Source organism: Schistocerca nitens, chromosome 2 (assembly GCF_023898315.1).
Source record: "Schistocerca nitens isolate TAMUIC-IGC-003100 chromosome 2, iqSchNite1.1, whole genome shotgun sequence".
NCBI lineage: Eukaryota > Metazoa > Arthropoda > Insecta > Orthoptera > Acrididae > Schistocerca > Schistocerca nitens.
This window is the reverse complement of record NC_064615.1, coordinates 372,690,989-372,705,497: the sequence shown is the minus strand read 5'-3', so window position 1 is coordinate 372,705,497 and position 14,509 is coordinate 372,690,989. Positions and strand designations below refer to the sequence as shown.

General features: G+C 37.0%; 1 protein-coding gene across 3 annotated transcripts in view; it reads right to left on the bottom strand.

The window, feature by feature from the left end:
• The window catches only part of LOC126236198 (uncharacterized), a 316,623-nt gene that overhangs the window by 52,666 nt on the left and 249,448 nt on the right, over positions 1-14,509 (bottom strand). For all 3 annotated transcript variants that reach the window (XM_049945307.1, XM_049945309.1, XM_049945308.1), the window contains exon 23: positions 2,627-2,714. In XM_049945307.1, coding sequence (XP_049801264.1) covers positions 2,627-2,714 — 88 coding nt within the window. The remainder of the gene's footprint in view (positions 1-2,626; positions 2,715-14,509) is intronic.

The following is a 14,509-nucleotide window of genomic DNA, read 5'->3' as shown; positions in this document are numbered from 1 at the left end:
TGATATGGTGATGGATGAGAGAAGAGTTAAGGCGTGTGAGATTGCTAGTGCTGTGGGCATCTCAAATGAACGGGTACATAGTATTTTGCATAAACATTTGGACATGAGAAAGCTATCCGCAAGACGGGTTCCGCGATTGCTCATGCTTGACCAAAAACGGAATTGTGTGAAATGTTGCAAGGATTGTTTGCAGCTGTTCAGGAAGAATCCGCAGGACTTAAGCATCATTTTGTCACTGTGGATGAAACAATGATACATTACTATACTCCTGAGACCAAACAACAATCTAAACAATGGGTTACCAAGGGAGAATCTGCACCAAAAAAGGCAAAGACCATTCTTTCAGCCAGAAAGGTTATGGCGACTGCCTTTTGGGATTCGTAAGGGATAATCCTCACTGACTATCTGGAAAAGGGTAAAACTATTACAGGTGCATATTATTCACTGTTAATGGACCGTTTGAAAACCGAGCTGCAAGAAAAATGCCGGCAACTGGACTGCAAAAAAGCCCTTTTCCATTATGACAATGCACCAGCACACACCTCTGGAGTTGTGGTCGCAGAATTAATGGGAATAGGATTCCAAATTGTTTCACATACCCCCTATTCTCCAGACTTGGCTCCCTTGGACTACTATTTGTTCTCCAATTTGAAGAAATAGCTGGCAGGACAAAGATTTTATTCAAATGAGGAGGTGATTGCAGCAACTAATAGCTAGTTTGCAGACTTGGAAATTCCTATTATTCAGAGGGGATCAACAAATTAGAACAGTGTTGGATGAAGAGTATAAGTCTAAAAGGAGACTATGTCAAAAAATAAAAAAGGTTTACCCCAAACACATAAGTAGTTTTTATTTTTGCATGGAATTTTCAAACACCCCTCGTATGTGGAAGTTTGCCTGCAAATTAATAATAAGGCTTATCGTATGTTAAACAACAGTGCACTGGCCATTAAATGTGTATATTAGGGAATTGTGAACAGTGAAAGTACAGAACTGTGAAATGCAAATGTGTACCTGTCAGTTACATCATTTAAATAAGTCAGTGTTGAACTTCCACTCCCATTTTTCAGCCAATTTAGCAACGCAGTACGTCGACACTGAGGACAATCAATGAGGAAAGAAAGAAGGAAAATGTCACAATAGGAGAAAAAATGTTCAGCCTATTGAGGAATGAGGATCCTGTGTCTTGGCTATGGGCCAGATCATGAGGACATCATCAGTGAACCTACAACATACAGTAGGATAAGTATCACGGGTGGCTAATAAAATGTGTTCAAGATGGCAAAAATATGAGGGTGCCATACAGGTACCCAAGGCTGCATCATGAATTAGTTTGTACATCTTCCCCTCCAAGGAGAAACAGTAAAGGGGTGGCAGATTCGGAATCAGCAGGATGCAGGAGGATATGTGGGATATTGGTGTATAAGGAGGTGGTGTCAACAGTGGTGAGCAGGGATACAGATGATAATGAAGGAGGGATGTTGGGACATGACAACTCCTCAGATATGGCAAGTTATGGCACAAGCAATTGATTAGAGGTGACAGCTAACAGACATGATTCACAGTGGCCAGCTTCAGCAAACATTGTGATTGTGTTTATGTACTTTGTGAGGCATGCAGAATATGGTTGTACGGAGGTAGTAGTTGTAAGGAGGAAGCTGATTCAGGAGGAGATGTTCTTGAATAGCCCTTGGGTTATGTTGACTTTAACAGGATTCTTTACGAAGGAGTGAGTCAGTTATCAGATAACCCATGTCAGTTAACCACTGTGGTTCACAATCACATATGGAACCTTTTCCTGGTGGAAGGGTGATCAAATCATGGTCTATTTTAAGGCTGTGAATAGGTGATATATCCTCCACCAAGAGATCTGTGTTCTTGGCAAGGGTCATAGGAAAAGAGGGCGAGGCTAGGATTGCAGTAACTCCTGGAAGGTGACCATGTGCTGTTTGGATGGAGGTATGAACTGGGAGAGGCATGGTGCAATGCCAGCTTTTGGTTAGTTTTGCTCAGAGGGGTTAGCAGCAAAACAATTTTTCCACTGAGACTGAGTGAAAGGAGAGTATATCTTTGAGCACCATCAGCTGCAACTGATGTGAACATTAGGACAATGAGCCAAATTGAGGCATGAAGATGGAATATGGAACTTAGTGTTCATATCCATGATTTTGTCTTAACAGCTGAGGCAACACTGCTGTTTGGAGTCAAGAGTGTCAGGTAATCAGCTTCTCAATGTGGTCACACCACCAAAAATAAATATCCTGTTTAATATAATCAGCTTACAATAATATTGCACTCAGTAGCAGCGACAATGACCATATGTCTACTAAAGTAAATCTCTTAACTCCTTAAATGTATTAGGGGATTAAAGACTGGGCATATGTTTATACAGGTATATTTAGTAGAATAAAATCTGTGCCAAACTGTAGCAGGTTCATGATATTTCATGAATCACATTCTCTCCACCCATCTTCCCGTAATGTCATTAACACCTACAGAGTGTTGCAGTTAGAACCAAAAAGAACATTTTGTTGCACTGACACATCATGAAAACCTCCACCTATAAATCTACAACATTTAGTTCATTTTATTTTAAAGAGTACAGATTAATATGAGCTGTGTGTACCTGTTGCTGACCTGTTAGTACATCAACTTCAACTTCAGCTGCTGTTGCTCCATATATGAAATAAGGTTTCAGATCTTTAGGGGTGTACCTGAGAGTAAATGAGATTTTGTTAGTATCAATTCATATTCCAAATAAATAGAGGTTTCACTTATTTACTTGAACCAAGTCATCACAACAGTCATCCACAAAAAAATACAATGTAGGTAGTTTGATTGTATCTACCTATATAGCTGAGATCATTAAATTACATCATACGACAGAAGTAGCTGTTCAGCTCCTGCTAATGGAATAATTTTAGCGACCAAAATTTTGTCAGCAAGGGGCACATAAACAAATAAAACCAACCCAGCATTTTCTTGGTGTGATTTAGGGAAATTATGGAAACCCTAAATCAGAATGGCCGCATGCAAATTTGAATCATCATCCTCCTGAATGTGAGTCCAATGTGCTAACTACTGTGCCACATTTCCCAGTGAGCATGCACCATTACTGCTCAGTAGAATTTGAACCAACATCCTGGCTTGGATTTCAAACCTCTCTTTCTGCCCTACCAAAAATCTATCAGATGAGGAAGTTAAGTAAAGCTATAGTTTTCCAAAGTTATAGGCCATGCTCCAGTAATGCATTCCTTCATCACCTTTCCTTTCATTTCCTACTTGTTATAATCATGTAAACAAAACACTGTGACACACAATCATTTGGTACAGCCACCCATGTCACACACTTATGTATTTGACACAATATCCACTAGTCAGATGAAGGTTGAGGTGAAACATCTCCACTGATAACTTTCCAAGAAAACAAAATGAAATTCCCATGCTGGAATGCACTAATGAGTATAGAACTTCAACTTTTCCCTTTACAGCACCGAAATAAATTGGCCATTGAAACATAAAACACATATATTTGTATTTTATTCATCTCATAACATACAGATCATCCGATCATGCTGTACAGGAGACACATCAATTTTAGCCTTATGATATACATAATTACATAATTCTCTAACACTACTTTTTACCAGTACAGGTTGATATTAGACATAGTAATATTATTAAACTGTTTTTCTTGTGATGTAACAGTACATTATGTTTATATATGTGCACAATATTATAATCTTAAACAGTTGCACTATTCAAATGATGATTTCATCATTCATAAATTCCTCAGTTGAATAGTAGCATTTTCCCACCAGGAGATCGTATAGTTTTCTCTTCAGTGAACCTATCTCCATGTTCAGTAAATCTCTACCCTTGAGTTAATTGTAACTTTTCATTCCCACGTACAGGGGTGTCTGTTGGTAGTTTTAAGCGATGTTCTGTAAGGAGGAAATTTTCTTTGTGTCTAGTGTTGTACTTATGTTTGAAATAGTTTTCTTCCATTACCTCAGGGTTACTATGCAAAAATATGATAATTTCAAATATATACAATGTAAGGATAGGTAATACTTTTAGGTTGGTGAATAATGGGCGGCAGGATGTTCTTGGAGGGGCAGCACACATTTTTCTAACAATTCCTGTTTAAAGTAGCACAATTCGTGACATGTAGCTTGAATTTCCCCAAAATTTAAACCATATTTAATTTTGGATTCAAAGTAACTGTGGTACACCACTTTTCTGCAGCTTATATCTGTTATACCAGATAGTATATCCATTGCAAAGGTAAGGCTGTTTAATTCTGTAGTTAAATAATAGATATGTGCTTGCCAGCTTAGATTTTTGTCCAAGTTTAGTCCCACAAATTTCATGGACTGAGCTTTGTCCATGACTTGATTTTTATGTACAATACAGACATCATTGATTTTTGATTGTCTGGTTCTAAATTGCGTAAACAAGGTCTTTGAAAAGTTAAGTTTAAGGCCATTTTTTTTAAACCTTGTACCTGGGTTGTTTAGTGTGTTTATAACACCATCCAGAATTTCTCCCACATTTTGTTTTTCAAGGAGCACTGAAGTATCACCAGCAAACATGACTGGCTGGTCACTGATATTAAGAGGTTCATCATTCATGGAAAAGAGAAACAATAGTGGCCCTAAGATTGAGCCTTGAGGGACTGCTTGTGATATTGTATCCCACTGAGATGCATAATTTATGGTATTAGATGCTATGACTACCCTTTGCTTCTTGTTTGTCAGATAAGACCTGAGGCACTTCAGAGGATTTTGTCTGATGCCATATCTGCCTAGTTTATGAAGCAGCATGGAGTGATTCACAGAATCGAATGCCTTTGTAAGATTGCAGAAGATACCTGCTACTTTATTGCTTTTGTCTAGTAATGAGCAGATTTTTTCAATGATTTCATTGATAGCACTCAAGGTGCTTTTCCTTTTTGGAACCCATACTTGTTTTTAAGAATGACACCATGTTTCACAATAAAATTTGTTATCTGGACTGCAGCTATTTTTTCAAATACTTTGGATAGCACTGGGAGGATAGAGATGGGCGGTAATTTCCCTATCCTCTCCTGATCCTTTTTTGTGCAGTGGTTTTACCTCTGCATACTCAAGCACATCAGGGAAGTTGGCTTGCTCAAATGACTGACTGATTATTTAGGACAGAGGTGTGCTATTTTATAATATACAAATTTAATTATTTTGGTGGGTATTTGATCCCACCCTGCAGCATTTTTTATTTTCTAAGGACAAAGTAGCATTTTTTACATCTTTGGCTGAGAACTTACAAGGGGGTCACTATTCTGGTCCAGGCCAAAAAAATTCACACTGTTTTGATAAGTAATCACATTTACATAAGATTTTGTTACATTTATGAGAAACTTATTAAAACATTGACCTATTTGAGCTGGGTTTGAAATAGTATCATTGTTTTGCTTGATTTTGAATTCCCAGTGGTTAACTGTTGTACCTAACTCTGATTTCATAACAGACCATACAGCTTTAGACTTATTCTTATGTCCTAAAGTGAACTTATCATTTGACATTCATTTGACAGATTTAACAGCACTTTTAAATACAACTTTATAATATCACACAGTTAACAAATTCAGGGTTCCATTGTGTTTCATTTCTTTATGTACCACTCGTTTCGAACACTAGATACTTTTAAGCCTAGAGTACTTTTAACTTTTAACTTTTTGGTGCCAGATCTCTGGTGGGAATGATTCATTGCATACCTCTAGAAAACTTCCTAGAAAGCAAAAAAAAGTATGATGTAGATTGATTAACTAAACATATGACAGCTACCCAGTGTTGGCACTGAAAACGTACAATGCGATAAATTCTCAAGTGTGTCAAGAAACAAGATTTATGCTGTTTAATCTAAATTGAATCTCTCAATTCCACTTTTTCTTTTGAATATTTTGATGCCACTTTGGTCTAGAATAGCGCAGTAATAAAGTTTGCTTAATTATTCAGGACAATGATGTACTTTGTGGCTGTTACTGTTTCTTAATTCATTTAAAATCAACAAAAACATTTTCTGTATCCAAATTGTAGGGCTAGAATATCCCAGAAAAGTAATCATCCTTATGTTATACATCAGATACAAACAAAAATAAATAAATACATAATTTTGACAACTATGTAAAATCGCATTTTACAGTAATATCTGAGTTTCTATTTTGATCACATTCAATGTAAATCACAGATTAAGTTCCTATCTTAAGAAACCACTCTGATGTCTTTGGTCAAGAGTGTGCACCAAAAAGAGATGTGTTGTACACAGTAGTAGGAGGCTTTATGCTGTAGCAGTTGTTAGCAAACGTTAGTTGTTGGTACATACCGCCATGTTGAGCACTTTGTATTTCATAATTTTATGCCTGGAAGTTGTTTCATATGAGTCTGTCTCATGAAAACTGAAAGTATAATTATGTGTTGATGTAACAATTTTCTTACAAAATCTTTTTGAAGTGAAGTTTAGGTTTGCTTTATTGAACTATGGCAAGCCATTATTACTGTGATTGCCAATAATGAAAAATAGGTATTAATTTTGATGTTGTGGAATCATGAAAAACCCTATAAGTGATATGAAGGCAATAAATCAACAGATGTCTCTTAACCACGCAGTATTCTTATTTGAAATTTAAACCTGGGACATACTGCTTAACCTAAATATAGATTGACAAAAACGTGTATGCAACATTACTATCACTATTGCTAATTTGATGCTTCATATTGTAATATCTAGGCTAAGACAAGAGGGTAAAAAGTGGACACAGAAGAATATGGTGTTTGAGGTTTGCAGATGACATGGTCTTTCTTACAACAGATGACAAACAATTACAGGATACAGTGGTATTGCATTGAAGATTAAGGAAAGGTTTATGGAATGAAAACAAGAATAATGACTCTAGGAAGAAATTAACGAGTAAAGATATCGCTGAATACAGAAATATTAAAATGTATCCAAAGCTTTAAATACCTCAGAAGCAGAATAGAAACCACTGGAAAAACAGCACAGAAATTAAAACTGGGATAGCCAAGGCAAAAGAGGCATTTTGTAAGAGAAGGTAAATATTTTGCAGCAATAAGGACAAAGATTTGAAAGAAAGACTAACAGAATACTTTGTGTGGAGTGCCCCCCTGTATGGCACTGAAATATAGACACTGGAAAAGAAAGGTAGTGCAAGGCTGGAGGCTTTTGAGATGTGGAGATAGTGGAGGATGGGAAGAATAAATTGGATGGGCAGAGTGAAAAATGAGGAGGTACTGAGAGAAGTGGGAGAGCATATCAATAACTGAATGTAATAAAATGAAGGAAACAAAACCGGATTGGACATATATTAAGAAAGGAGGAGGAGCTTATACGAACAACTGAAAGGAGCATGTAGGAAGGAGGAGAAGGTGAGGGAGGAAGAGATTTCAGATTCCAGACAATGTATATATGACAGCATGTACAGCCACATTAAGAAGGATGTAATGGATGACAGGAAATAGAGATTTAAAGGACTTGCTAATACAGCTGAAAAGTTATGATGATGATGTAGGCTAAATATTTTAAGATATTAAATTAAGTTGACTTGTTCTTTATTACAAGTATGTGCTCTGTACATGAGGTAATCAAATAAAAATCAATTAACATCTAAAATGGGATAAACAAGGTACTAGGAAATTTACTTGATTCTTCTATTCTTGCTATTCAACAAAAACACTGACAATGTTTCCATGACATCCAGTCAAAACAAAAAATGAAGTTAAGCACTGTGACAGTTGTTTTTGTCCTGCACAGTAAGTTAAGATAAAATATCGTACTCAATGGAATGCAAAATGATAACTGGTAACATATCATCTTAATACTCTTGACTGGATCTTCACTTCAATTTGATTCCTAAAACTATAGTTTAGACCTTATCAAGTCCCATGGTTACGATCTAGTATCAAGTTTCTCAACCTTCTTTCCTTTGGGACACACCAAAGTATGTTTCAAATGTCTGCAACTTCCCTATGTGTGATTTTTTTCCTAGATGCAAAAAAGCAAACACACCAAGTCCAAACATTTTTTTACAATTATGGAAGAACTATGAGACATAAATTTTAAAAATTTATTACATAAGACTCTTCAATAGGAATATATGAACTTAAACATAATGTACGCACCTCACACTTATTTGTGACACACCTGCCATGTATTCATGACTCACCTGAACATATATTCATGACACACCAATGTGTCACAACACAGGATTTGTGAAACGCTAGTCTAGTATTCCACACAAAGTTCAACACATTACACCCATTTTTGTTTTTGTTAGTGCTGGCTGCATGTCATGGAAACCTGGCCAATGTTTTTGTTGAATTAAAAGAACAGAAGAACAAAGTAGAGAGAATAACAGGCAAATCAAGTACTTACCTTCAGAAGCTAAAAATTTTAGTACTACCAAGAGGCATATATAAAAGTATAGAAGAGTATTCTACCTTTTTGAAACTATTAGTTCCTTCCTTGATAAGGAAAGGCAGACAGGTTAAAAAGAAAGAAATCTACTTGTATTACCAACAACAAGAAACACCCAGTCTGAACAAATCAGTACACATCCCACACCTGAGATTTCCAGGTGGAAGAGGCTAACAATTCCAAAAGCTCAGATAGTTTTGTGTACTTTTATACTCTGCTTGGAATACTAAAAGTTCTGTCTCTTCAACGAAAGTATTAATCATCAATTCTGTCTCATAATTTTATTGTTTTCTCAAGTGAATTTTTCTTTTGTTATCAAGTTCTAATGCATAAATATACTTTTTTGTATGATACTTAGTTCTCAGAATATCTATGTGGTGTCTGGTGAGCTTTCACCATGCTTAAAATACCGATGGAAGTAACATGATCAGCTGCAGGTCACCACCAACACTAAATTATCAGGGTGATAATGAAAACAAAACCATACCTGTCAACAAATTAAGAGAAGTTTGACAAAATGCTCAGGTGAGAGGGAGATTCATGCATGGATGACTGAAGCAGTGGCCCTCATTTAGTCTCATCACATGCATCACGATTTGCATCTCCATGGTGATGGTAGGTGACTACTTGTGCAACCAAGAATAAGAAACATGCAGACTGCATAAACTATTACACATCTCACCACAGGGATTTCCAGTATTTTCACAAAATATTTTCGAGTAATTTTTCTAAAGATGGAGCTGCAGAGTACCTACAGTTTCAAACCTAAGCACCTAAAAGAACATCCATTTAATCTTCCATGAAAACATATAAGCTTTATAAATAAAATGATAAACTTATAAAATACAGGACAATGAAAGAGCAGGTGGTATACCACCAGATGTGTTATCAAAAATCACTTGGAAATCACTGAAATACAACAGATACATACAACACTGAGATGATATTTTTCTTCTGTTTAGTTATGATCAACATTTACAACAAGAAAAGGTTAGTGCCATACAGGGGCCCAAACATGGCTCCCCAATTCTCATCAGTAATACACTAGCAAGAGTGTTATTTATGCACAGTTCTTTTCTCACAATGACAACAATCATTGCACATGCTAGCAAACAATGTAATACAGATGCATTATATTTACTCTAACAGACACTGTTTACTCCATCAACAGAAATTAGTTAAAATACAACAACCTCCAAGGAGATAACAAACTCATTATTAAACTAGAAACTGTTTTTCTATCATAGCGTTTCTAACAAAGTACCCCTTGAGCGTGAGGTCACAAAAGGTCAATGATGTTAACAGCATTTGATACCCCACATATTGTCTATCATGCAACAACAATATTGGCTACTAATGGCAACAGGGGGCAGGTAGTTGAAGTACTTAGTCGACAAGTAACTCACAACAATGCTACAGTACTAGTGGTGTTGATACAAAGCAGAGCAATAGCAATGATAAAAAAGCAAACATTGCATTTCATCTTCAGCAACAGTTGCCAAAGTTGTCACTTCATCAGAAAGGAATGCAAGGAATTTCACAGAGTATTTCATCTACAACAACAGTTGCCAAAGCTGAGACTTTGTCAGAAAGGAACACAAGGAATTTCACAGAGTGAGAAAGAAGTGACAGATGAAATGTTAGTGTCAGTGGAATGTGTGGTGTCATATACACTCGACTGTGTGGACAATGGACTTGAGGAGTACAGTGATGACAATATATGCTTAACAAGTGAAACTGATATGGAAACAGATGTTGAGCCATGTTATTCACCATCCTTGTCAGACAGGGAGCCACAAATCCCATCTACAGTGAAATACAGTAAAGAACAGTTGTTGTCCAAAGAGCAGGTACTAAACATAATTATGTACATGGCTGATCATCCACAGCATAGTAAAAAAATTATGAATAGATTTTGAATAAGTCTGCAGCAATATGACCACATAGTGCATAATAAAAACTGGTGTCTGAGTGTTTCAAGAATGCTTTATACAATTCCCAGGATGTGCACGATAGTGACTTACTACATTTCTACATCAAATTGTGCACAACATAGGTTACAGTGATTTTAAGGCTAGCAGTGGATGACTGGATACCTCTAAACAGTGCTACAGAACTGTAAGCATAAGATAATGAAATTTCAAATGAATTGTCAACTTGATGATGCACAGCAAACTGTGGATTCAGCTTGAAAATTTGATGATGAGAGAAACAAACTTATTCCATCATTCAGTAAGGAATTTGTTTTCAACTCTAACCAATCAGGATTTAAAGAGGAAATGCTCATTGAAGGAACCCTGGAAATTAGAGGTACCAAGAGAGTTGCATCACGATCAACAAACATCAATGCCTTAATGCATTTGTATATAATTATACTAATCGTTAATCTGGATGGTAAATTGGCAGGAAAGTTATTTATTGTGCTGTGAGAAGTTGGAGGTGCTCTGTCCCCTACAATTCTTTCTCATGAACATGATCTTGCAAGGGCATAGGGAATATTTACAACACAGCAAGCAAGAGAACTACAGCTACAATATGAGCGCTGTTTTTGGCATATATCTGGTCAAAATAACTTGCTTTTGCTTGATTCCTGGACTGAATGTTTGTTTTTTCTGTGCCTAGAACATCTTATCACACTATCTTCAGCTATGACTTAAAGGATAGCCAGTTTCACAATAAGCTCCCCAACAGACTGTTTTGCATTCGGCTGCATGCCATCACATTCCATCAATTTTCATCGCCCTGTTACACCAATATGATTCTATATGCATTCTTTAAGAGTGGATACCTAGCTGAACATCCTGCACAGTTTGTAAATCCCAAAGAGCTCATCTTCAATCTTGATGTTGCATACCTTTCTGATCACTGTGACACATCATTTTTCATTCAGTGTTTGTGATGCAAGTTAATGGGTTGTTTTGAATATTTCTTGAATGCCAATGAAGTCCATTTTGTGAAGTGTAATACACACATCTCATAGAAGGTTGATCACTGCAAACTCCCAACACTCATTTTCTGTTGCCCTCCTGATGCACATGGTGAGTCATTAGCAGCTAATATTTTTCCTGTCATAGTTCTTAACACAACACTTTCAAATGAGCCTTACTAAGGACTGAACTTGTAACCTCACACTCAAGGGGTTCCTTGTAAGACGGTTATTGGAAACACTGCTGACTTTGTAAAATAAACATTCAGCTGTATCTGTAATCAGTCAAAAACTCAATGTAAAAATCCTTAGAAGCTTGAATACATAATGGTGACACCCAGCTGTAAGAATGGGTGTATACAAATCGTTTCAAAATATTGTCGTGATAATTAGAATTTTGTGTCAGGCCTGTACTCAAACCTGGATTTCTTACTTATTTTTAGCCATCCACCTTCACTATTAGGCTGTTGGAGCCTCTGTCCAGACCTAAGCTTGAACTGCCATTATCACTGTTGTTTCCACCTATGACTTCCAAACCCTACTACCAGATGCTCTCCCACAGAAAGTGTAGAAACAGCTCCACTGGGAGAATGGAGTCAGTGGTAGATCATGGCTGATGCCAACACAAGGAAATGAATTAAATGTACTGAAATGAAATTAACTGACTGATGAGGTTGAAAAACATGAAAATGCAATGTCATGAAAGGATATTTGTGGAAATTGGCCTGATATGCTGAATCTGCATTGTAATGAATATGCAGTCACATGTCTGAACATGAAAGTGAAATGTCTGAGCATGAAAACCACATTGAATGTGGTTTGCACAGTACAGATATTGTGTTTTCCTGGTGTATAAAATAAACAATGAGTGCCAGTGTGGCACTGTGTTCGAAAAACTTACTACACTGCTATGAACTTTCAGGTGCTCAGTTCTGTGACAGAACACAGAACACTGTAACTCAGCATATAGCTCTACTACTATGTTACACAACTTAGTAGGTGATTTAATGAATGAGAACACTCATAAATGAAATCACTTTATATTTATCAGGATAATTAATGGTTACTACATTGCTGAAACAAAAATGCAGCACCCTTAAAGACTGTGTTCCGTGGCACCAGGGTATAATATACATATATTGAGCAGATGTAGTGTTAGTGATTCATCTGTCACAGTCATCTGTGATCAGATGGTACTAAGGACGCCTGCCTGTGCACCCTCCATTTTGAATCTGCTGGTAATTATTGTGCTGAGTTTAGAGATGAACATTATTTGCAACATTTATTCGAGGGTGCAACCATGCCCCAATGACAAGTACATACTCTTGTACAACACTATATCCATTTGAAAGAGGTCAACATTGTGGGCCTGCAAGAAGCAGGATGCTGCACATGTTGGGCACAATATGTCGCTGATGTGTCACTGCTTTTAACAGTGGTCTGTGAAACATTTACACATCTGTAGACCAGATTTTAATGTCTGCATAATACACACGCACATCAAGATTGACACTGCACGAGCAGTTGCAATTGACCAAACATCCAGGGACAAAATCCCAGCATATGTTACACCACCTTTGTTATTGGGGACTACTGAGAACCATGTGCCTGAAGTAGGATTAAGATCATGTGTGCCTCTAGCTAGGCTGACACTGTCACCACAACATCTCCATGCATAGCACTCTGATGTCATGAAAAACTTTGGAGTGGTATGGTTCTCTATTGTCTTGAGTGATGAGAATAAGTTCTGTCTATATGCAAGTGATGGTTGTACGTGTGTATGGCATAGACCTGGTGAGCTGCATATTCCAGAGTGCATTTGTGCATGACATGCAGGTCCCATGCATGACATGCAGGCCCCATTCTATACTCATGGAGTGGTGGGGCCATAAGTTACAACTTGTGGTCACATTTGGTGTTCCTGTATAATAAGGTAACAAGTGCTGCTACATTGCACAGGCTGTTGTCCTTGTGGTACTGAAGTTTCTTCAACAGGAAGGTAATGTACTTTTTCAGCACAACAATGCACATCCACATATGGCTGTTGTGATACAATGTGCTTTTCATGCTGTACAACAACTGGCCAGCAAGATCTCCACATCTCTCACCAAATGAGCATGTATAGGACATTATGAAGTGGGAACTTACTCATTCTCCAGTGTCTGCAAGACACATTGCTGAATTCAAACAAAAGGCATATGACGCTTTGGACAATCTATCACAGTATGCCATTCAGTACCTTTATGATCATTTGCATGCAAGAATACACACCTCCATTGCTGCCGGAGGGGGAGCACACTGTGCACTGAAGCAACTGTTTGGGTACTCTTAATTATGACAAATGCTTCATTTGGTCTGAATTTGTTATCATATACTTCTACAATGAAGAACTATCTGTCACCTTAGTTGTCAATTAAATGACCTTGTCCTCAAGAGTGTATTTCTTTCCAGCAGTGTATTGCCACACAAACATCTCTAATATGCCGATAAAATAATAATCTTGCTATTGCAAGTTTATATGCTGATAATATAAATATGATTTTAAAGCAGAGAAAATACAGATATCAGTTTACTTCCAGCCTTAGAACTGGGTGTATATGTGGACAAGAAAGAAAAAATTTCTGGATTTTTCCTGGATTTCTCAGTTAAAAGTATATTTCTCCTTGGTGCAAATACACTAAACCCTGGGTGAAAGCATATTTTTTCCCCTGTTAAGTGACAATATACTTTCCCTTGGAGTTGTAACACTTACAAGTCTTTGGAATCGCAGAGGTTTTAAGGGTCTTATACACCAGCACAGAACTTTCTGACACTTTAGGAAAAAAATCCATTAAAAAAACCTCTTTATAGCTCATGTCATGTGATCTCGCCAGCCAGTTGCAGCAGAAATCGAAAGCAAGGGCACATGATGTAGCAGTCAATTGCAAACCCAATCAGGAAATGTTAATGGTTTAAATTGAGATACATACAGTGTAGCTACAAGAAAAGCTAAGCTCTCACATGTAATATTGGTTGTTAAAAATTTTTTGCTGTTTTTTCCCCAAAGGGTGTGGTTAGACAGGATCCTAAGAGCACAGCTTAAATTGCAGCAGCTGAATATTTCTGGCAAGC